This window comes from Jaculus jaculus, chromosome 14 (genome assembly GCF_020740685.1).
Source record: "Jaculus jaculus isolate mJacJac1 chromosome 14, mJacJac1.mat.Y.cur, whole genome shotgun sequence".
NCBI classification, from domain to species: domain Eukaryota; kingdom Metazoa; phylum Chordata; class Mammalia; order Rodentia; family Dipodidae; genus Jaculus; species Jaculus jaculus.
The window spans coordinates 84,787,345-84,811,987 of NC_059115.1; the positions used below are offsets into that span (position 1 = coordinate 84,787,345).

The window sequence follows — 24,643 nt, forward strand, 5'->3', positions numbered from 1 at the left end:
CATTTCTTTACCTCCATCCTCTATCCCTGGATTCCTCCCTATTAATATCTTTGCCTAAAGCCATCCAAAATTTCCCATTATCCTCAGAAAATATGTGCTAAGGTTTAAAGTAGTAGTGATTAACATGGGAGTCCCTTAAAATGACACTTTGGCAAGAAACACTCATAAAAGGCATACAAATTGGAAAGGAAGAGATCAAATTATTCTTATTTGTAGATGATATGATTCTGTACATAAAGGACCCTGAACAAGCAAACTGTTAGAGCTGATAAACACTTTGAGCAACATAGAAGGATACAAAATAAACACACAGAAATCAGTAACTTTCCTATACACTAACAGCAAACATGAAGAGGATGAAATTCGGTAATCTCTCCCATTCACAATTACCTCAAAAAAATTAAGTACCTTGAAACCTAACCGAGGATGTGAAGGATCTCTACAATGAAACGTTTAAAACATTCAGGGCAGAAATGCAGAAGACACTAGGAAATGGAAAGACATGTTCTTGGATTGGAAAAATAAATACTGTGAAAATGTCAATCTTACCAAAAGCAATCTACACATTTACTGCAATCCCCATTAAAATTCCAATGGCATTCTACATGGAAATTGAAAAAACAATCCTAAAATTCATTTGGAAGCAAAACTGCAAATAGCCAAAGCAATTTTGACCAACAAAAATAAGGCTGGTGGGCTGAAGAGATGGCTTAGTGGTTAAGCGCTTGCCTGTGAAGCCTAAGGACCCTGGTTCGAGGCTCAATTTCCCAGGACCCACATAAGCCAGATGCACAAGGTAGTGCATGCATGTAGAGTTCATTTGCAATGGCTGGAGGCCCTGGCACACCCATTCTCTCTCTCTCTCTCTCTCTCTCTCTCTCTCTCTCTCTGCTTCTTTCTCTCTCTGTTTGTCTGTCACTCTCAAATAAATAAATAAAAATAAAAATTAAAATTAAAAAAATAAGGCTGGTAGTAGCACTATACCCAATTTTAATCTATATTACAAAGCCATAGTATCAAAAACAGCAATGGTACTGGCACAAAGACAGACACGTTAGATCAGTGGAACAGAATAGAGGACCCAGATGTTAATCCAGGCTGCTATAGCTATGTGATTTTTGACAAAAATGCCAAAACGATTCATTGGAGAAAAGACATCCTCTTCAACAAATGGTGCTGGAAAAACTGGATGTCTATATGTAGAAGGATGAAAATTGATCCTTGTCTCTCTTCATGCACAAGAATCAAGTCCAAATGGATGAGGGACCTTAATAGCATACCTGAAACTGCTAGAGGAAAAAGTAGGGGAAACACTCCTAGGCATATAATCTAATAACTCTTCTCACTACCTTTGAGATATTTACACAACCATGTTTATTGCTGCTGTATTCACAATAGCTAGGAAATGGAACCAGCCTAGATGTCCCTCAACAGATGAATGGATAACAAAGATGTGGTACATTTACACAATGGAGTTCTATTCAGCAGTAAAGAAAAATTAAGTTATGAAATTTTCAGGGAAATGGATGGATCTGAAAAGGATTATAGTAAGTGAGCTAACCCAGGCCCAGCAAGCCAAACAATTCATGTTCTCTCTCATATGTGAATCCCAGCTACAAATGTTTATATTTGGTATGAGCTGGAACCAAAAATCAGTAGCAGATGCCAGTAATCTAAGAAAAGGCTATAAGGGAGGGAGGAGAGGGAAGGACTTAAAGGGACGGTATTATATATATGTAAGTAGAAAAACAGATTACAGGGAATGTAGTGGCCTACGTGAGTCCAGGGGAAGAGACTGAGTAAAAGAAGTGTGGGGGGAGGGTCAATCAAAGTGCAAGATATTCTGAATAAGACATATGAAAGCCAATTTTAGATAATGGCACATCCACAAGCCATAGATTGTTACTAGAAAATTTTCAGTGCCAGGAATGGTGTACCTTCCAGTGAGTTGTTAGCCAGCAAGGTCCCTGTTGCCTCCAAAACATTACAGGCTATTGCAAGGCCCTTGGTTTCCCACCAGAAACAGATGGTAAGACGCTATTGCTGAAGGTACCACATGGCTGGGCAACAAGGTCACTGAAATCAAGCTGGGGCTGAAATGAAAACCTTCTTTCTGTACCTTAGCTGACTGAAAGCTAGAAAAAGCTACATGGCATGCAGCCTGATGGGAGACAGAAGTCATCAGTGGTGAAAAAAGTGGACACTGGAAGCCTCAAGTTTGGCCAAATATGTCAAATGTCCAAATAGGTACAATAGTGGCATGTCTGTTCTGGGGGAAACAAACTGCTCTCTAATTGGACTGGAGGTCTGCTCTATGGGAGGGAATGCATGCCTGGTACTGAAAGCCTAGTCAAAAGCCTATAGAAGAGTTGGAGAGATGGCTTAGTGGTTAAGGCTTTTGCCTGCAAAGCCAAAGGACCTCAGTTTGATTCTCCAGGACCCACATAAGCCAGGTGCATAAGGTGTTGCATGCGTCTGGAGTTTGTTTGCAGTGGCTGTAGGCCCTGGTGTGCCCATTCTCTCTTTCTCTTTTGCTCTCTCAAGTAAATAATTTTTTTTAAAGCCTATGGCAGGGGAGGTCATGAGCCTTAGGGGTGTAAAGCCTGCTCTTGTCTGTCTGGATGCAAATATTATGTTCACTAAACTGCACTTAATGGTCATATCATATATTAATGTTACTCTCACTTTTGTTTGAGAGACGCTTCACTTTTCAGATGGCAGTGACCACTAGGATGACCCAAAAGAAAACATGGTGCTGAGAAGAAGTGACAGAAGAGTGTTTAGCACTGAAACACCTCTATCACACACTCCAAGGCTCAGGGTCCATCGTGGAAGAGGCAGAGGAAAGAACTTAAGAGTCAAAGGAAGGGTATGACTCCTTACAATGCAACTGTTCAGACAGAAGTTGGCCTTGATATCCACAACTTTGCAGTGCCTAGCAATACCTTCACAAGACCTTCATAATAGGAGGAAAAGATGACAATATCAAAATAAAAGAGAGACTAACAGAGAGAGGGAGGGGATATGATGGAGAGTGGAGTTGTGAAGGGGAAAGTGGGGGAGGGGAGGGATTTATCATGGTTTATTGTCTGTAAGTATAGAAGTTGTCTATTAAAAAAAAGAAAAAAATCACACTTTGGATCTTCAGGCAAAGAAACTCATCTTCAAAGATGGATAAATAGGTAATTAAACTACCACAACTGTTCCTCCTCCAAGCCAGTATGGTACTCTCTGTTTTTGTCTTGCCCTTTTCCTCTTCCACAACCTACATAAAAATATAATGCAGTCCCATACTGGGTCTTCACAGTGTTATCTGTATAGGAAGTCCAAGATGGTATGGCAGTAGGCAAAGGTGAAGCAGCTTGTTCCTGGAACCAGAAACCAGTTGCAGTCCTGAAGGGATAACTTTCATATTAACTCATTATCAGTCTTCTCACAAGAAGCTGAGGCCAACATTGCACTGGCATGGGACAGCCAAAGCCAGCCTAGAGGCTCAAAGTAACAGGAGGCCACTCAAAGTCTAGGTGGACAATGGACTGGAAATGCAGCTTACATTCAGCATTTGGAGTTGGGTCTAGAAAGAAAACCCTCAAGATGGAATTTCTAGAGTAACTAAAAGCCTCCAAACCAAAAGAAGTCCAGGTCCAGATAGTTCATTACTAAGTTCTACCATAACTTTATAGAAAAACTAAAACCACTGCTTCTCAAGTTATTTCACAAAATTGAAAAGGTCTTGACTTCTGCTATGAAGCCAGGATTACACTGATACCCAAACCAGACAAAGATACAACAAAAAAATTATAGGCCAATATTCAGTGGCCATTAAAAAAAAAAAAATCACATTGCAAATTCAATGACTCTCTCTTTCCTGCATTTGTTATACTCTGAGCCTCAGGTGGGCTACCAAATTTGTTAGTCCAGGAGGGAATAAAGCTGACTTTGAAGAACAGGATACTCCTTAAACATTCCAGCCCCCTTCTTTCAAAAGACTCAGCATCATTCCTGCTGTCTCAAGGTAGAACAGCTGGCTTAATCTCAATAGCAGTGATCTATTAAACAACTGCAGCTGGAAACTAAGAATAATTGGCAAAACAAGCAAGGGTGCTGTTTTCTTGGTGCACCTGGTACAAGCATAAGGGTGAAGGAGAACAATAAACTTCTAAATCAGATATCCAGAGATATAGAGGCTTCCAAGAACCTCTTCACTGAAGCAGACTGAAAAAGAACCCAACATGGCTCAACAATTTTGCAGAAGAGGGGCCAGAAAGAATGCCAGAGCCACACGTTGGGTCATGATATGCAGAGACATTTCCTCCTACCCATAAGTGAGGGCTAACTCCACAATGCATGACCCATATACCTCAACAAGGAGGGGCCAGGGGGAGGGGGGAGGACAGGGAGGAGGCTAACAATGGTACTAACTTGGCTGAATTCACTGAGTACAAAACTAACTAATGTTTAATAAAAAAAAAGAGAGCTAGAGAGAGAGAAAAAAAACTGCAGCTGAACCATCTTTAGCATGAAAATTTCATTTCTTTCTGTGCCTCATACTTCTGCTTATACTAGTCTATTTTTTTAAAAATTTTGTTCATTTTTATTTATTTATTTGAGAGTGACAGAGAGTGAGAGAAAGAGACGGATAGAGAGAGAGGAAGAGAGAGAGAATGGGCATGCCAGGGCCTCCAACCACTGCAAATGAACTCCAGACGCATGCACCCCCTTGTGCATCTGGCTAACGTGGGTTCTGGGGAATCAAGCCTCGAACCAGGGTCCTTAGGCTTCACAGGCAATCACCTAACCACTAAGCCATCTCTCCAGCCCAACATTAGTCTATTTTAACATAATGCAACCCTGAACAAGTTCTCAGGACATGGGAAGAATATTGTAAGTCTCGCATCCAAACTGCTTCCAGCCTAATCTGGACAAAGCTCTTTCCTCCCCTCATAAGCCAAACCTGAAAGTCCACAGTTGTAATTGCATTTAGGGCTCTCAAACTCTGACCAGAATGTTCTATCAAGCTCTGCTTAGAAACCTGCAAGGAGTTTCAAGGCCTTCCACACTCCTCATGCAAATAAGTTCCAAAAGACCAAAAGGCACAGTCAGGATTCTAGCAGTAATGCCTCACTTTATTGGTACCAATTTTTTGTTGTGGGTACTTTTTCATTTCTGGGATAAAGTGCCCAACCAAATGTAGTTGATGAAAGTAAAGTATTTATTTTGCTACAGTCTAGAGGGGACACTTCATGATGGCAGGGAAAAGATAGTGCAGCAGAGGCTGAATATTACCTTCTTGTCACAGAAGGTGGAAAACAACAGCAGAAGAATAAGCTGATTAACACTGGCAAGCTAGGGGCTATACACCTCCACCAGCAAGGCTCTACCTCCCAAACTGGCATCAGCTAGGGAGCAAGCATTCAGGATACATAATTTTAAGGGGACACCTGATTTAAACCACCACACACTAAGATCTAAGCAGAGGAAAACTGTTTATGAATAAGACCCCAGTAACCCAGGGAATTTGACAAAAACTTGACTATTGGGATATCTTGAAACTAAAAAGCTATTGTACAGCTAAGCAAACTATCAACTAAGTCAATAAGCAACCCACAGAATGGGAGAATATATAGGTTTTTAATTAAGCTGTAAAAATCAATCAACTCACTCAAAAATTTAGTAGGAAGCTGAACTGAGGGTTCTCAATAAATATCTAAAGACATGTTCACAATATTTAGATGCCAGGGCAATGCAAATTAAAACTACTTTGATAGTCCATCTCACTCTCATTGGAATGTCTATAGTCAAAAAATTAAATGACCACAAATGCCAGAGGAACCCTCATCCACTGATGGTGGGAGTGGAAATTTGTATAGCCACTGGAAATATCAGTATGGAGGGTTCTCAAAAATATAAAATTTAAATTATGATATTTACCAAAAAAATGGATGTATCTGGAAGTAATTATATTGAGTAAGATTATCCAGACTCAGAAAGATAAATGGCACAAGTTCTCTTTCACTTGCAGATCCTAACATGGAATTGTTTGATTTATAAGTTATGGTAAGAATCAACAGTACTGGTAAGGAAAGATTCTTAGAATGAGGCTTGAAGGAGGAAAAGCAGGGAAGGATCAGACAAGGGGATATTAGAAACACAAATGGAGGAACAGAATACAGGGGTTGGAAAGGTCTGTGGGTGGGACTGGGGTAAAGGAGGGATGGAGAGGAAGGGGGAGATACACAAAAGTAATGAGGGTATGAATCAGTACTATAGAAATCTTTCTCTTGGGTAGCTAATTAAAAGGTATAACTCTTTAAAAGGAGAGAAAGAGTGAGAGATAAGAGAGAGAGAGAGAGAGAGAGAGAGAGAGAGATATTGGGCAGAATCGGCAGAGATAGAGAAAGCTTTATTCTAAAGCCACAGTGTGTTTCTGATAAATCCAAGAGCAAGAATTGAATTACTACCCACAGTTGGTCAGAGGCCCATGAATCCCCTAGAATAATCAAGTCATTGCCAAAGCACTTGGTCACCCACCAGAACTAAATGGTAAGACACTATTGCTAAAGATACCACAGGCTATGGTTGCAGCACATTGAGAGATCATGTTGGAACTGAGATGGAAGCCAGCTCCCTGCTAGGAAGTGTTTTGGGAGCTGTTGCGGAATAAATGTCACCAACAGCATGAACAAAGCAGTGGATCCTGCAAGCTACAGAATCCACTAGCCAGGCAAGATGTACACACCAGTGCAATAGTGACACATAGGCTATGGGGGTAATCAACTGCTCTCTGATTGGACATTAGGCCAGCTCAGTGGGAGGGAATTTATGCATGTTACTGAGAAGCATGTCAGAAGCCTATATCTTGAAGGTCATAGACCCTAGAGACAAGCTTTCGCTGTTTTTTGGCTAAAAGGAGAGGTTATGCCCATCAAAAAATCTTCTAAATGTATATGTTTATCTATTTTGATTCATGCTGCTGTCAGTCTTGGCTACAGAATCTGCTTTTTACAGATGGCAGTGAATACTGGGGAGACCCAAGGCCCATCAGTTTGACAAGAAAATAAACCTGATGGTTTAGCATGAGATGAGTAATCTCTATTGTATCTGCCAGGGCCCAAGAAACATTAGAGGAAGTGGTGTATTAAATATGAGTGCTGCTCTCACTGTCAGCCTGAGAACCTTCTCCAGGGAGATGGTGGTAGATACTGAGGAGACTCAAAACTCATCAAAGCAGAAAATCAGAGGATTCAGAGACCTCAATACTAAAGGAGACTTGTAACACACTCTCCAAGGCTCAGAGGACATTGCATAAGAGGGGGGCAGAAAGAATGTAAGAGTATCAAAGTGGAAAAGTGTATCCTGAAGCAATGTTCCCCCACAGAGACTGACTGATGCATTCATGAGCATCATGGTGATTACTGATACCTCCAGTGAAAAAGGCCCTCAGTGGAATGGGGTGGGGGGAATGGAACATAAGAGTCTTACCTGATCGGAAGAGGACCAATTTGTATGTAATATGTTCATATTGTAAAGTTATCAATCAAAAAAAAGTTGACATCTAGCCAGAGAGAGATGAATGGGCTAGTGCTTAACACATGCATGATGTGGTACCAACAAGGACTGGTTCCATGTGGACCCTGTTATCTGTTGTGACATTTTGGGACTAGGTTAGGTAAAAGATTACAAAGGAATGATCATTTCTAAGTATACTTATTATACACAGCTAAGACAGGAATTTAATTTCTGATCTTTAAGTCAAACCTGAACCCTTTGTGTCATCATTTCCTCATAACATTTGCAGAACTTTAAAACCTACTTTTCAAACTTTAAAAGTTATAAGAACATGATGGTTAGCCCATGTGAGGTTTACTCATAACCAATATGTCTCTCCTTCAATTGTGGTTGAAGAAACCAAGAATATATATATATATTTTTTTATCAAGACTGAAAAAAACCTTGTCCTTTTGTTGTTCAGGGGACAATACTCTCCCTTCTTATTTATTTATGAGACAGAGTTGCAAACTGGTCTCAATCTTGCAATCTTCCAGCATCAGTCTCCTAGAGTGCTGGAATTACAGGCATACACCACACCATGTTTAGCTTTTTGTTACTACTGTTAGTATTTTTAATCTACAGGTGGTTGAATCCACAGTTGTAGAAACCATGGTAGAGAGAGCCAACTGAATAAACAGTGTCAGGTTTAAGGAAACAGATCTATGACCCTCAATCCAACACTATATTCCAAAGAAGAACAAGAAACAAAGAAGGGCCTGTGCAATCCCCATCCTGCATATTTAGTGCTCAGTAACTTGTTGATTTCCTACTCTGACAGGAATTCTGAAAGGCTGTTTCCATCATTGCGATTAGTCATAGAAAAATAAATGTAAGGATCTGTTGAGTATGGCCATACTATAATAAAGAAACTGACTCAGTTAGTTCTGGTTATTCTGATGTTGGTCTACACCACTGGGATTTCTGTGACTGTGGCTGTAGTGCACGCATAAGACAGACTCTAGTGTGCCACCCCAACCCCTGCATTTCTGGGTTTTCCTCATCACTCACAGTCATCAGGCCTCCAACAAGGTCGCTGGTGTGAGGATCTTCATCTTTGGTTCCCAGCTGAGGAGAGTACAGTTCTGTGGTCCGCAAAATTTCTAGAACTCTGTCCAAGGCTTCTGCAACTGTGACTGGACTATTTTCTTGGGCTGCATTGATTATATTTATAACCTGGGGAGTAAAGAGGGAACAAATGAAATTAAGGACATTAGGATGCTGCTTCCCAAAGGTCAGTCACATGGAGAAGAGAACAGGTGACCACACCCCTTGCTCAAAAGGTATTCTTTCTGAAGCATGCTTTGCATCCCAAGAAATCCTGTGTTCTCCCACCTTAGGGTCATGGCTCCCAGGCTCCCTAGTAACTGTCTACTCTAGCTCTTCTATGGAATGGATTAGATTACTTTAGATGTTGGCTTGGGGCCTTTCACTCCATGTCCCTCGTAAAAATGACATTTCATCTCCATGGCTCTGGACACATACAGTTTCTAGCCAGATTTTTGAGATTACCTCCAGACTTGCAGATTTTCACTGCCTACCTGACTTACCTATTAGAATAGCTTACTTAAGCGCCTGAAACTAAACCCTGGCCTTGTTTTCATTCTCAAGAAGCAAATAATTATAACAAAATCAAAGACAATAGCTGTTCTCCCCCCTTCTCTCTTCCACACTGCAGGAGAGAACCCTTATATCTACTGTCTGCCCTGCTTCTTCTATCATCTCCCTCATTCCTCACCCCACCCTGACAATCCTTATGGAGTTTCAGATGATTCTGCTCCTAGATGTTTCATGATAGTTTCTTTCTCTCCACCTCTTCTGTCTTAATTTTAGCCCAGTTATCACCATTCCTTTCCTGCAAATTCAGAAAATACCCAACTGGCCTCTTACACTATTGCCACCTCTCCTCATTCTTTGCATGGCATTAAGGTGTTATTTATAGTAACATATATGTCTAATCCTTTGGCCCTACTTAAACTCAATTGTTTCTGCAGTACATGCTATGATATAAACCCCTTTTCACTGTCCAATTGATCAGAACGAGTTGAGCCTGCACAATCCATGCCATCATCATCTCCCCTGTGCTGGTCATGCCCAGCCTCCTTGACTTCCCTTTGGGTCCAATGGCAAAACTTCCTGATGCTGCTCCTGCCCTTCAGTCCCCTTCTGACCAACATGCTTCTTGGGCTCTAAGTTTTGCTTCAATCATGGCTTCCTCTGCAGAGTGACCCATTCCTGACAACCCTCTCACCCAACTTACATCCATCCAAACTCTATTTCTCTCATAGATACCCTGCATGGTACATGGCTTCCTTTGTAGCACTGACTCTAATGTATAGCTATGTATTTATTATATGTTAGTTTAATATCTGTTTCTCCCACCAGACCATGAACTCAGTGGAATCTATAGAATGTATTCCCAGAGCACAGCCCAGGTCTGGGAACCTGACTGCACTGTGGAGGCAGTGGCTGCCACTCACCTTTGTGATAGGAGCTTCAATGGTCATGGAATGGATCCTCGCCATGGAGGGATAGCGGCGATTCTGTAGGCTTGGGGCTGGAGAGAAGAGGAGAGAGTCATATCTGCTGCAGGAGACTCAGCTTGGACTAAGTACAGCTAAGAAGTCCCTTCAAGAATGGCTGCTTGCTTCTCCCAAGACTGCGCTCCTCACCAGTGCAATGAGCCTGCCCACCTCCTGTTTCTCTGAGGCTGACTGCTCAGCCCCACTTGTCAGGTCTAGAAGGTGGTCTGCCTGAATGATACAGGCAGTGGTCTTGGTGAGCCCCAGGTCCACAGAGGAATTCAATTTCCCTTAGATAAACCCCGTAATTTGTGATTCTTCCCTAAGTAAACTTAATAATTCTTATTTATCCTTCTTAAGCATTTTTATCAATTCATTGTTAAAAATAGGACAGGACTCAAAACTGGGGTTCATAAACTTGGGGGACCCCCTACTGAATCCCCAAATCTTGCATCAGTATGACTTTGGTTGGTTACTGAAATTGCATTGCTTGGGTATTATTTAGTCTGACACACTGGACCACTAGGGATAACTTTGGGGTCCCTCCTATCTTTAAAGGACCTCAAGATGACAATGACTACAGAAGACAAAGTAATAATCTTTTTCAGCTTACAGGAACAAAAAACAAGTCTAGTTGAAATCTTTCTCATTGAAGTTTAGATACTGATGAGATTTTTGCACATATTCCTCCATCATTTTCTACCTCTTAAAAAGGTTAAAAAAAAGAAAAAGAAAAATCTTAAAAAAATGTCTTAACTTACCATCACTGCCTCGAGAAGATACTGATTTCATGTCAATGGACTCTTTCCTCCTGCCCTTGTATCTGAATGAATGGGGCTCTGAGGATTTCAGAATAGAAATGAAAGTGATTAGTTTTCAGCCTTTTTACACCTAACATTTATACCTTTTTTCATTATTCTCTAAAGAAAACAAAGTTACTTGTTAAGCACCAGCAAAATAAAGAAGCAAAAAAACACTTTCTATTCAAATCCATACACAAAATGATCAGTTATAATAGAGAAAAAAGTATGCCTTTTTCTTCTTGTGCTATATTACATCACGGAAATGGAGCATATTAAGAGTGATTTAGTTCTATCAATCCCTGTTTGAAAATAAATGTTAAAATTTAAGGAAAATGTATGGAGGAGAGTTCATCTTAGCCAAAGGCCTATATTCAACTGGAAAGAGAAGCCCTTATGGGGATATTTTACAAAGTAGGGTCCTAATGAAATCCAGAGATATTTTGCATTATTTGAGAAACTAACTCAGACAAGTTTGGGGCACTTCTGAAAAGTTGTGTAGTTTTAGGATAGATTTCATCCTGTGATAGGAATGTCTTGAGGACCACAAGAAAGGAAGAGAAGGAAAAGAACTTTATATTCTCATTAAGTTCCAACACATGAACTCTTATGTTTGTCCTTCTCTGAGGAGGAAAATCTCATTTAAAAATTCTGCATAATTCCCTAGGCCTGAAATCACTGTTACTGAGGCAGGAAGGCCTGCTTGGACTATAGAGTGAGCTGAAGGCCAACCTGGGTAACTTTGTGAGACACTGTCAGTGCATTAAAATGTAAAAGTAGGCCAGGCATGGTGGCACATGCCTTTAATCCCAGCACTTGGAAGGCAGAGGTAGGAGGATCACTATGAGTTCAAGGCCACTGAGACTGAGACTACATAGTGAATTCCAGGTCAGCCTGGGCTAGAGTGAGACCTTACCTTAAAAAACAAAAACAAAAAGAAAGTAAAAGTAGACTGGGGATGCAGGTCACTGGCATAACACTTGCATAATATGCATGAGGTCCAAGGTTCAGACCCAGTATGCTATTCCTCCTACTCCAAAAACAATAAAAAATAAATTCTGGGGCCAGGCATGGTAGTGCACACCTTTAATCCCAGCACTCGGGAGGCAGAAGTAGGAGGATTGCCATGAGTTCAAGGCCACCCTGAGATGACAGTTAATTCCAGGCCAGCCTGGGCTAGAGTGAAACCCTACCTCGAAAAACCAAAAAAGTAAATAAATAAATAAATTCTGTGTGAGTCTTTATAAGCTTTCTACTTAACACTGAACACATTGCCATTAATTAATTAGTTAATTAATTAATGCAAAAAATCACCCATCACCAGTGACAAGGTATGAAAACTTTCAAGCGGTGAAGCAGCTTCAGCAATATATATTTTGAGGTATTTGCTTCTTGTGGGAGTAACTTGTGAGCAAGGAGAGAAGTGTCACTATAATCTAGGATCACCCCTTCCTATGGGAAGAGGAGGCAGACCTGCAAGCTCTAGCAGGAGAAAAACACTTCTCAGATACCATTAAATAAGTAGACTCAAGCCAAAGAAATAAAAATTAAAAAATAACAAGACAAAACTATGCTTCTTTAAGAACTGCCTAGAGGCACTAAAGTGTGTGAGAAAGCCTAATAGCTAAGAAATCAACTGCAGAGCTAAAATGCCAAAATTTGGCTCCACTGTGCCATCTAGTAGCTGCACAATGTTACTTAACTTCTCTGTGTCTCCATGTGGGTAAAGTAGAAATAATTACTGCCTTTCATTCAGAAGCTATTGTGGGAAGTAAATGAGTAGCCCTGAGGACAGTGTGGTCCATAAAGTAAACAGATAGCATCTACCAGTTATTGTTAACGAAAGCTGCTCATATGCATGACACACAGGATATTGTCACATAGTTTCAGTACTTGCTGCTTCTACTTCATGTCTCAGGCACTATTCAAAATCTAATCTAACAAAAAATGGTTAAATCATTTATGAAGCTTAAATGGCATTTACATGGCAGGAAGTGAAAGCAGAAGTATGATCATGTTAATCTGAATGCCACAGCCCTAGTGCTTGGGATTAAATTATCCACTTAAAATACTTGCTACTCTTTTATTCAATATTTTTCTTCGATATTGCCTTAATAACTTTCCTATCCTTGACACAAGTTTCAGTATTTCTTTTCTTTTCTTTCTTTCTTTCTTTCTTTTTTTTTTTTTTTGGTTTTTCGAGGTAGGGTCTCACTCTGGCTCAGACTGACCTGGAATTCACTATGGAGTCTCAGGGTGGCCTCAAACTCACGGCGATCCTCCTACCTCTGCCTCCCGAGTGCTGGGATTAAAGGCGTGTGCCACCACGCCCGGCTCAGCATTTCTTTTTTAAAAAAAAATCTTATCTTAATTTATTTACTTGAGAGAGAGAGAGAGAGGGAGAAGGAGAGAGAGAAAGTGAGAGAGATTGACAATGGGTTTGCCAGGGCCTTCAGCCGCTGCAAATGAACTCAAGATGCATGCACCCCCTTGTGCTCTGGCTTATGTGGGTTCTGGAGAATTGAACCAGGATCCTTTGGCTTTGTAGGCAAATGCCTTAAACACTAAGCCATCTCTCCAGGCCTAAGTTTGAGCATTTCTTGATAAAGAGTTCTATAGATAATGATGCCATATTACTATATGGCATCTTCAAACCCTGAAAAATTAATCTGGTCATTCACAGTACATTGGGGCTTATTCATTTACAGTTCTAACACTCATTTATTTACCAAATAGCAAATACAATAATATTAATAATAATATTAAAATTAAATAAATTAATAATAATAAAAAACCTTTAAGATTAAAGTCAAGATTACAAAAATTCCTCAAAATATAAGTTCTAAATAAAGCTGAAAGAAGAGACCTTAGTTTCCATGCTCTGACCCAGGCTGGCTTAATTAATTTTAAATTGTTTATTAGACAGCCAAACACAGTATCTCACACCTGTAATCCCAGCACTCTAGAAACTGAGGAAGGAGGATAACTACGAGTTTAAAGCCAGCCTGGGATACATACTACATCAAAAACACATAAAACATCATTAACTGTAACCTAATGGACAATCTTATTCTTCCTGATTTTATTTCAGTTAGAATTAGAATCTATAGCAACAGAAATGGTTAATAACTTGGAAAAGTTATTCCTGGGCTGGAGAGATAGCTTAGTGGTTAATAGCTATACTTAATGACAAAGGGGTTCTGTTACCAATAAAATGACCATCCCTTACTAAGCACCTATTATGCTATAGACAATACCTATGTACTTGAAATATAGTAATTATGTAATAATTATACCAATTCTTAATGAAAGCTACAAAGTGCTACCTCCGTTTTATTTGTTAAGTAATTTAAGAATGGAAAGACTGTAGGTAGTCTGAGATCAAAGAGCTGTGATTGCTGGCGGGAATGGACTGATCATGGTTCTTTGAGCATTTACTGAGTGTTTATTGTATACAGGTCCACAGTGAACACTGTAAGGAATATGAGAATGCTTGTTATTACAGATTTTGGATAGTACCTTCTCTGAATGTTAAATATACTAAAATCTCTGAGACAGAGTGTCTGCACCTAGGACATATTAGAAAAGAAGAAGAAAGGTACTGTCAGGTATTAAGTACATTTCCTCTTTAGTCTTCATAGCAATGACATGGGCATTGTTCATGCATTTTACAAATGAAGATACTGAAGGTCAAAATATAAATGAAATGGTTCAGAGGAGGCTAATTGCAGTCATTCTATAATCAGTGGGAGGGACTCAATAATTAGCCTAAGGTCTGACTTCAGGTATCAAGAATGGATGGTGTGGGCTGGAGAGATGGCTCAGCAGTTAAAGTGCTTGCCTGTAAAGCCAAAGGACCTTAGTTCAATTCCCCAGTACCCAAGTAAGTCAGATGCACATGGTGGCGCATGCATCTGGAGTTCGTCTGCAGTGGCTGGAAGCCCTGGTGCACCCATTCTCTCTGTTCCTCTTTCCCTCCGTCAAATAAATGAATAAAGAAAAATAAAATATTTTTTTAAAAAAGAATGGATGGTGATCATCCTTACAGGAGCAATAATTGTAAATCTTTAGGAACTGATTTTTTCTTCTCCAGTGGTCAGATAATTCTAGGCCTTTCTACAACTAGATGCCACCAGGTCAGCAATTTTCTTTGTGGACAAAGAAACCAAAAGTCATAATGTTGGCCATGGTCTGAAAACTGAAATGGGAGTTCAGTATGCCCGCCTCCCAGGCTAGGCCCAGCCATATTTTGCTTTTGTGAAACCCATCACCAATTATTTCAAAGACAGGGAACTAAATATAGGTAAACCATCACCATGATCACACCAGTACCCTAGATTTTTAGGCCAGTTTTTGTAAGTTTATCTGCTCTGCACGGCCTCTGGCCCCGAGAAGAAAACCAAGATGAGGAAGAATTCAGGAAAGTTGCCAGAAAGCATCTTCCAGTACCAGCAATTGGATTTTAGCAATTCTCATTCTGGATTGGCCAATATCACCTTGAACTCCTTCAGAGTAATAACAGGCTTGGCCCCACAAGGCCCCTAAGTGTAGAGTGAAAATGAAGTACTCTCACCTGTTTGGGAGTTGTCTCCTGAGTCACGATGAATCCTATGAATCTAAAGTTGTTCCAAAGTTTGGAAAAATGCGAGAGTAGAAGGGGGAGGGAAGAGGGAGAAAAAAAGAAGAAGAAGAAGAAGAAAAAGAAGAAGAAAAAGAAGAAGAGAGAGAAAGAGACAGAGAGAGAAGTTTTTAGATATGGCACTTGCTACATTTTTTTCAACATAGTTAAAAAGCTCTGAAACTTCCAGAAAGCGAGACCATTGCACAGATTGTGTGAACAGGTGTGAGATACATACCAAGCATGAGACTACAAATGCTCTGTTCCTTTCAGACACTCAGGTGGGTCCAACCTAAGAGCAGGAAAAGACCCCAAGGATGTACTCCAGGCAGGAGACCTAAATCTTTAGTCAGCTATTCTTATGTGGACAGTTTATAGCAATGCAGAAATACAAAAGCCAGAACCCAAGTCAATTTTTTATACACTTTTGGTTTCAGAAATGTTACAAAATTTTTCTGAGATATAAAATCTGAGTTTAAGTCTAAAACTTCTTTAAAATAGACTTTCTTAGATGTTTTTCAGTTGTTCCTCACTTACTAACCAGGTCAATTTAGGAGATGTTTCTTCATAATTGAGGCCTGAACTTTAGATGCCATTTTGCACCTGCTATTTCTCATTATCAGCTTTGATTCATGCCAGTGATTTTGTGCAAATGTTCAATAGGTATCAGTCGAATGACAAAATGAAGTCATTAACACTAAAAATAATAAATATGTTTTCTTGAGGGTTCTGTATTTTTTGCATTTACAATTGACCAAGACACCACTGCTGGTGGACACTTTAACCCATCACACATAGAATCCTGTTGCTTCTCTGCTAAAGCCACCTGCTTAAAGACAGGATTCAAACTAGTCAATCTGTGCAGCTACTTAACAAAGGAGATGAGATTAAGTTGAAAAAAAAGATGTGTGAGTGTGGGGAATTGTCAGTGGAGAAAGACTAGCATGGCTAAGAAGCACCAACTGTGATGGCCACAAAGTTCTTGTATGCCAGATACAGGCAAAATTTCCCAGATTCATTGAACTACTGAAAAATAATCAGGTAATGGCTTTTCACATTATGCAAAAGACAAAATCAAATCCCCTTTTGGTACAGCATAGCCATGTGTTCTGTGTGAAGTGGAACCTCCTCAGATGCATCGAAATGTGCTCTGGCACTGGGAAGAGAGGGAATGAATAGTTGGAGGACATGGTTTGAGCTGAATGCATTACCCACATATTGGCATACTTGCCTTTAATGGGCTTTGTACCTACAGCTAGGAGCAGAAGCCAGAGATATTCCTTGCTTCAGGACCAGAGATTCTCCAGGCTGTATCAGCCTCTGCAACAAGATCTTCATGTGTGAGTCATTCCCCAGTGCTCTGTCAGAGTGCATAACTGGGAGCCCTTCCACCCACCACCCCCTGCTGTCTTGGGCTTTTGATCAGAGCTCCCTGACTAATGATCTGAGTAGCCCATTTTATAAGATGCACTTGAAAGCATTCTTCTAGACATCTAACCTTGTCTATCACTTATAACTCAATAGGAATTGTTCTAAAATTATTTTCCTTATGATCCTTAGTGGAGCTCATTGAAAATATAAACAGGGAATGAAGAGATAGATCTACATTCTCTGTGAGGGTAGCCATGGGATGCTCAGGACCTTAAAGACTAAGGGAGAGGAAGGAGGATAAACTTTCCTGTGACAATATTGGCATCTTATGTTTCTTTCTTTTTTAAATTTATTCTTTGATAATTTCATACATGTATAAGGTATTCTGATCATATCCACCTTACATTATACTCTCTCTCCCCTTCCACTCTTGCTGGACTCCTTCATGCCAACTAGTCTCCCTCCTGCTACAGGTTTGAGAGAGACAGTAAGAGGCAGATAGAGAGAGAATGGGCACACCAGGGCCTCTAGTCACTGCAAACGAACTTCAGACTCACGTGCTACCTTGTACACTTAGCTTTACATGGGTACTTGGGAATTAAACCTGGGTCCTTTGGCTTTGCAGGCAAGCACCTTAACAGCTAAGCCATCTCTCCAACCTAAGCTTTAGTATTTTTGTATCATCATTTTGCAGCATGTATCAAATTAGTACTCCTTTGAATTATATTGTGTTGAATGTTTTATTTTAAAAATTGTTGTTCAAGTGCTGATTTGAGTTTCATTAAAAAAAAAAAAAAAAAACAACATAATCCAGGCATGGTGGTGCACACATTTAATCCCAGCACTTGGTAGGCAAAGGTAGGAGGATTGCTGTGAGTTAGAGGCCACCCTGAGACTACATAGTGAATTCCAGGCCAGCCTGAACTACAGTAAGACCCTACCTTGAAAAAAACAAAAACAAAACAAAACAAAAAAGCCCACCACCAACAACAGAACATAGTTAATTTTGACTTGAAGTTAGTGTGGGATTTCTAATAATTTCTAAAATGGCCCCAAACATACTTCTTGCACATTGTGCTACATATACAAAGCAGCATTTTCTGCATTGAGATCAACTTTGAAAAACACTGAAGATGTTCTATATTCTAAAGTATCAAATATTCAGTCAAGATTTGACTTTTTTTGTAAGAGTAAATAAGTACATACATCTCACTAATATGTAAAGTTACTTTTGTCTTTATTAAAATTATGTGTCCACTAAAAATTTATTTTAAAATTTCTTGAGGCTGGAAACATCTGAGCAGTTAAAGGTGCTTGCTAGTAAAGCCTGCCTGCCTAGGTTCAATTCTCCAGTCACCCATGTACAGCTAGATGAACATTTATTTGTAGTGGAAAGAGACCTGGATGTACACACACACACACACACACACACACACACACACACACACACAAATAGAGAGAGAGAGAGAAATGTTTAAAAATTATTATCATAGGCTGGAAAGAAGTGACTGGAGTACTGAGTAACATCTCAATTACACCTTCCAAGGTTCAGGGTCTAATGGGGAAGAGGCAGCGGAAAGAATGTAAGAGCCAAAGGAAGGGTAGGACTCCTTACAACGTGCTCCCTCCAGACATAAAATGGCCCAATATCCATGACCTCACAGTGCCTGACACTACCTATACAAGACCATCATAAGAGGAGGAAAAGATCATGACATCAAAATAAAAGAGAGACTGAGATGGGGAGGGGATATGATAGAGAATGGAATTTCAAAGGGGAAAGTGGGGGAGGGAGAGAGAGTATTACCAAGGGATACTTTTTATAATCATGGAAAATGTTAATAAAAATTGAGAAAAATTTATTTATTATCAGTCAATTCTGATTTATATGCCGATTTTATATACTTATATTCCCAGAATCTTGTAAAATTTACTTGAATGAAACAAGATTGAGAATAGAAAGAATTGAGTAAGCACTAATTTAGACTACCATACAAAAGGCAAAAATCCCAGATGTCATAAAATTAAATAAGTTTTGATAATCTGAATTTGATAATTATTATCTTAAGAGACATCCACTAGTTTTTATGAATCTCTAATTAAGTCCCCGAACAAAGTCTTTTCTAAAATAAAAAAAAAATCCCTCCACATCTACCAGAGTATCTAAAAAGAAAATTTTGTCAAGGATAAACAATTTGAACTCTCACATGTAAGAATGAGATTAAAATTGTACAACCATTTTGATAAAAATGGTCTTGCACCTTCATACAAATGTAAACATATACCAATTTTATGACAGTTCTACCCTAAGTATTGCTCCAAAGAAACAAACGTATTTGTTCACAAAACACTCACAAGAATGTTTAAAGCAGTCCAGAAACGGAAACAGTCCAGGGCTCTATCCATAAGAAAGTGGACTGCAGCAGACTGGTGCAAAGGAATGCTCAGAAATAAATAGGAAGACACTTACTGGCACATAGCACTGATATGCCTTAGAAACCTTGCAAGAAGCTAGACAGCACAGTACACACTGGATGGAGCTTGAACTAGCCCAAAGTGAAATAATTAAGAAAGTGGCTTCCTATGGTAGCAGAGAGGGCAGGGGCACAGGCAGAGGCAGGCTGTGAAGAGCCACGAGGGAACTTTTGAGAGGGTGAGGTTTTTAAAAATATTTATTTGAAAAGATAGAGAGGGAGAGAGGGAATGCGAATGAATGGGTATGGCAGACCCTCCTGGCACTGCAAATGAACTTCAGATGCATGCACTACTTTGTGTGTATGGCTCTATGTGAGTAGTAGAGAATTGAACCTAGGTCAGCAGGCTTTGCAAGCAAGTGCCTTTACTGTCAAGCCATCTCTCCAGCTCCAACTATTTGCAAAGCAACTATAGTTAGGATCCACATGTTTCCCCATATGTAATTTCTACCACAACAAAACTAAACAAATACTAAAGTCCAGTTAATAATATCTGTGCGTACAATGGATATAACGTACTGATGTCTGCCCAATTTTTCACAGTTGGAAATCAGTTAAAAAGTAGAATGGGCTTGAGAGATGGCTCAGCAGTTAAGGTGTTTGCCTACAAAGCCTAACAATTTGAGTTTGATTTCCTCAGTACCCATGTAAAGCCAGATGCACCAAGTGACACATGTGACTGGAGTTAGTTTGCAGTAGCTAGAGGCCCTGGCACACCCATTCTCATTCCCCACTCCTCTCTCCGTCCCAGTTGTGGTGGTGCACACCTTTAATCCCAGCACTCAAGAAGCTGAGGTGAGGAGGATCACTGTGAGTTCAAAGCCAGCCTGAGACTACATAGTGAATTCCTGGTCAGCCTAGGCTAGAGAGAGACCCTACCTCAAAAACAAAAACAAAAATAACAAAAAAAAAGTAGGATGGACTGAGTGATGACAGCAGGGACACACAATGGATATATAATGAGGCAAAATGCTAGTTGAGGTGGTGAGAAACATGGGTGTTCACTTACAAGTCTTCTAATTCTCCTACACATTTAAAACTTTCCATATGAAAGTGACAGGAAAGTTATGTGTTCATCTGAATACTGATTGATGGTTAGAAATGGAAATCTGAAGTCTTTGAAATAAATAAGATCAAGGAGATTACAAACAGCCTAGAACTAAGTGAGGTGAATGATGTGCTGTGGTCCCTGGGACTCTTACTACAAGCCTGGGCATGAGCTGATATATCACTTCAAACCAGAACAAGGAAAGCAGATAGCAGCTGCCCATCTAACAAAGGGAATTACTTAGGCAACTAAAACACTGCTTTTATTAATTTGACTGATTAATTGACTTTTATGGTTTGGGAGACTGTGAAAGAGCTTAAATCCTTGGGGAAAAAACCCTGAAACAAAATGACAAGCAAATATCTGCCCTAACATAATGTGTTCAAATAAACCCCCAAGAAAATATAAGACTTTTAAAGGAAGTTAAAATGAGTCAAGTCCAGGATCAGTACAATTGCAAGTCAGCCAATAAATACAGGACGCCTCTTTCGACATTCGGCTCCAAATCACCTTGAGAAGATGAATGGCATTTTATATTATGAATGTCTCTGTGTGCTTATGTCACTGAATGTCACAGCAGAAATGCCTAATATCATTGTTAAACCAGCCATCCCAGTATGCAAGCCTGGGGATAATCCTTGTTGCTTACTATTCTCTCCTCCCCATGGCCAGTTCATCATGCAGTCCTACAAATCTCCTTTCTAAATAACCCTCAGATCAATGACTTACTCCACCACCAGGATGCAGAATAGTATATAATTCTCAGCTCAGCCTCACACACTAACCTCCCTCTTTCCCACCCAGTTTATTCTCAACTCTCCATGTAGTATAAACCTGTACAACTGAACAAGTAACCCTGCCATCTTGATGTTTAAAACCCCTGCTTTTCATGATCTCAGGGTCAGCTCAACAGGCAGCCCGGAAATGAGGCTCTGCCATGTGGACTGGCCATTGCCAGCTCTCCATTGTCATATCTGGCCCAGTCACTCTGCCCGGGGCTCTCAGCTGCAGACCAACCTGGCCTCCTTTCCAGCCTCCAGCCTTCTAATTCTCTCATGCTTTTATTTCATGATTCCTTTGCATATGTGATACTTCTGCTCTGGAAGCCTCCCAATCTGCTCTCTTTTCTTTGTCTATTCTCCAGATCTTAGTTTAGACATGATTACCAAATATTTCTAATTCATTCCAGTCACTTATCAGGGTCAAGACCACCTATCACATGCTCTCAGTGGACTTTTCTCTTTGTATAACTTATCACATTTCCTAACTTTGTATTTCTATGACTAATCTGTCCCCTTGCCAAATTGTAAGTTCCAACTGGACAGAGTTCATGCCAAATTTAGCCACCTTCATAGACCCAGTGCTAACAATATCTGGTACATATAAAAGAAAGAGACTGGAGTTAATCAGATTCTTTTACCTTGTAGCTGTGATGAAAACATTGCTATTAATAAGTTAGCCATCATTCTGATCTTTGTTGATTATACTTAGTAATTCTGTCTCAAAAGATATTGATTCATAAAATGTTTTATGATGAAGATAAAAGAATTTCCATGAAGTTTGATTTTAAAGAAAGTTCATAAAGCACTGAATTAAAACCACATCCTTGTGCTCTGACAGTGCCATATCTGACATTCAGAGAGTTACAACAGTGATAAAACAAGACCATATAGTAGCAGAACACATCCTTTTCCTGGACTCAGGTCTCTAGACCTCTGAGAGACTCCTTAGTACATCCCTTATTGCATTCTCTGGTGTGATAAAATGGAAGATACTGCTTAACAAACAAAAGGATTGTTCATCCCCAACCACATACTTGAAATCAAACTGGAAGCAACTAAAATTCTTTTGTTTTTTTTTTTTTTCCCCTTGGTTTTTCAAGGTAGGGTCTCACTCTAGCCCAGGCTGACTTGCAATTCACTATGCAGTCTCAAGGTAGCCTCAAACTCACAGTGATCCTCCTACCTCTGCCTCCCAAGTGCTGTAAAATTCTTGATTATACAGAAAAATGTTGACTTTGATGAAAGGTTTTCATCAATATTTTCAAATGCAGATTAGCAGTTTTGATTTTCTATGTCTTTTCTCAAAAGTGTTATGGAAAAGAGTTAAAAAGCTGGTTAACATGAACAAAAATACTGCTTAAATATTTAGGGAGGTTTAAAAACTTGTTAAACAGTCTTTTTAAAGAAAACATTGAAAACTCCTAATTTACTACTCTGAAATTGTACGCTTTCTTGGATATGACAAGATTCCTTTGATTAAATGAAGCTCTAGTGCTGGATGCAGCGATCTGATGGCCTGCAGGAACCATCACTGGAGACCCTCCCTTCATTTACATGGAATGAACATGACAGCATGAGTGGCATAATATAGACATCTTTGATCATCTTTCCTCAGTGAAAGTCTTTGATGAGCATTTTCTCAAAAAGCAAAGGATTATGATGCATAGATCAAATATTTTTAGTTTTCTTTTATTTTAGAATCCACATACATATAAACTTCTCAAAACACACACGAGGAATCTCCATAGACACAGGAACAAAACACTTCATGCAACATTATGGGCCTAGTTCCTAAAGCCATGGACAGGCTATAGCCACTTGCTTTCATGCATCCTGAGCCTAGGTTCTCAACATCCTATAGCACTGACAGATGGGACAGGTTATATAAGACAGGGATATAGTGGTTTTTGGGATCAGATGTCCCCCATAAAGTTGTGTGTTTTGACTGCTTGGTCCCCAGCTAATGGTAATTTGGGAGGTGGAGCCTTGCTAGAGGAAGTGTTTCTGGGGATGGGCTTGGGGCATTATAGCCAGCTCCCCCTTGCCAGAACTCAGCTCACTCTCCTGGGGCTGTTTGCTACTTGCTCTGGTAGAGGTGATATCCAGTCTCTGCTCATGCCATGCTTTATCCTTTCACCATGGAGCTTCTCTCAAAAACTGCTTTGGGTCAGGTGCTTTATCTCAGCAATAAGAAGGTAACTGCAACAGATGCCAGTCCTGATATTTGAGGCAGATCTCCCCACTTCAGTCACTTTATGAGCCTAATAGACTCAACATGACAGCTTCTCTCCTTTTTTATTTTAATGACACTTAAAATGTTCTCTATATCAAGGCAACATGCATTGGGTTGATATAACTTAAAGGGCACATGAATGTTTATGATGACACAATATTCAAAAGAAAATTTCTAAGCTGACTTCCTAGAACAGTTTATGTATGGCAGAGAAGTACAGGTTTACCCTTTCTGCTATCATATATTCTCTTGGAAAAAGTTTCAGCATCATTTTCCTTTGCAATGTCAGAGTTACACGTTAAGAGATCATTTGTGTCCCTTACTCAAATGTCCCTGACTTCCCAAGGCTGGTGCCCACTGGCTCTATATACTCCACACATTTTTCAAGAACATTTATAGAGACATTTATATTGACCCAGTGATAATCATTTTGTATCTTTATTTCAGAGAAGCACAAGCAGCAGGATGTATTCAGACAGAAGGATCCGCTATGCAAATTGTCTCAGGAGATTTTAGATTTGCTGTTGTGAGCAAGACAGCCATGGAAGCCAATGATGTAAATCCTAGAGTCTGAACTCCTGAAAACCAGGAGCATCAATGTCCAAGGGCAGGTGAAGATGGATGTAACAACTCAAGGGTAGTGCCTCCTCTGCATTTTTATTCTACTGGGGACTCAGTCTCTTGGTGCCCACCAAGGTCAGATCTTTTCCTCAGTTCACTGAGTTAGGTCCCATATCTTGAGGAAGGAAATACCTTCTCAGACAGATATGCCCAGACAGCAACTAGTATTCTTGAACCTAGCCCTTTGGATGATGTAAAAAGACCATGTAGGTCAATGTATGTAACATGCCTGCATTGAAATCTCACATCTGAGCTTCACCCTATAGTTCCTGGTTAAGTAGTCAGGTGCTGAGTCTGAAACTGCAGTTCTAACAATCCTGGGGTAAAACTGAGGATTTAGGTTCAATGGGTATATTTTGAGATCCCTTGACTTGGCTCACAAGGGAGGCCCAGATGACACTAGACCCTTTTTTGTTCTCTTTCATGGTTGGAATTTGTTAGGAGTCTGGATTTGAGGACGTTTACATTGCTTGCTACATTAAGACTGGTTTTAGCTTCACTTTCTTTGAAGCTCAGCTCTGAGCACATTTGGTGTGCTTGGTCTAGCAGTTTATACATTAGCAGCACATTTGGGGGTCTTCATGTGCATTCAATCATTCCTCCTGCTATGCCCAGTGACAAGAGGG

The 24,643-nt window shown here is 39.9% G+C and overlaps 1 protein-coding gene across 3 annotated transcripts in view; it reads right to left on the reverse strand.

Annotated features, from left to right (window-relative positions):
• Positions 1 to 24,643, reverse strand: part of Pde8b (phosphodiesterase 8B) — a 219,756-nt gene that overhangs the window by 15,981 nt on the left and 179,132 nt on the right. For all 3 annotated transcript variants that reach the window (XM_004651670.2, XM_045133817.1, XM_004651668.2), the window contains 4 exons: positions 15,444 to 15,486; positions 10,832 to 10,909; positions 10,029 to 10,105; positions 8,560 to 8,724 (listed from right to left, as the gene is read on the reverse strand). In XM_004651670.2, the coding sequence (XP_004651727.1) occupies positions 8,560 to 8,724; positions 10,029 to 10,105; positions 10,832 to 10,909; positions 15,444 to 15,486 (363 nt within the window). The remainder of the gene's footprint in view (positions 1 to 8,559; positions 8,725 to 10,028; positions 10,106 to 10,831; positions 10,910 to 15,443; positions 15,487 to 24,643) is intronic.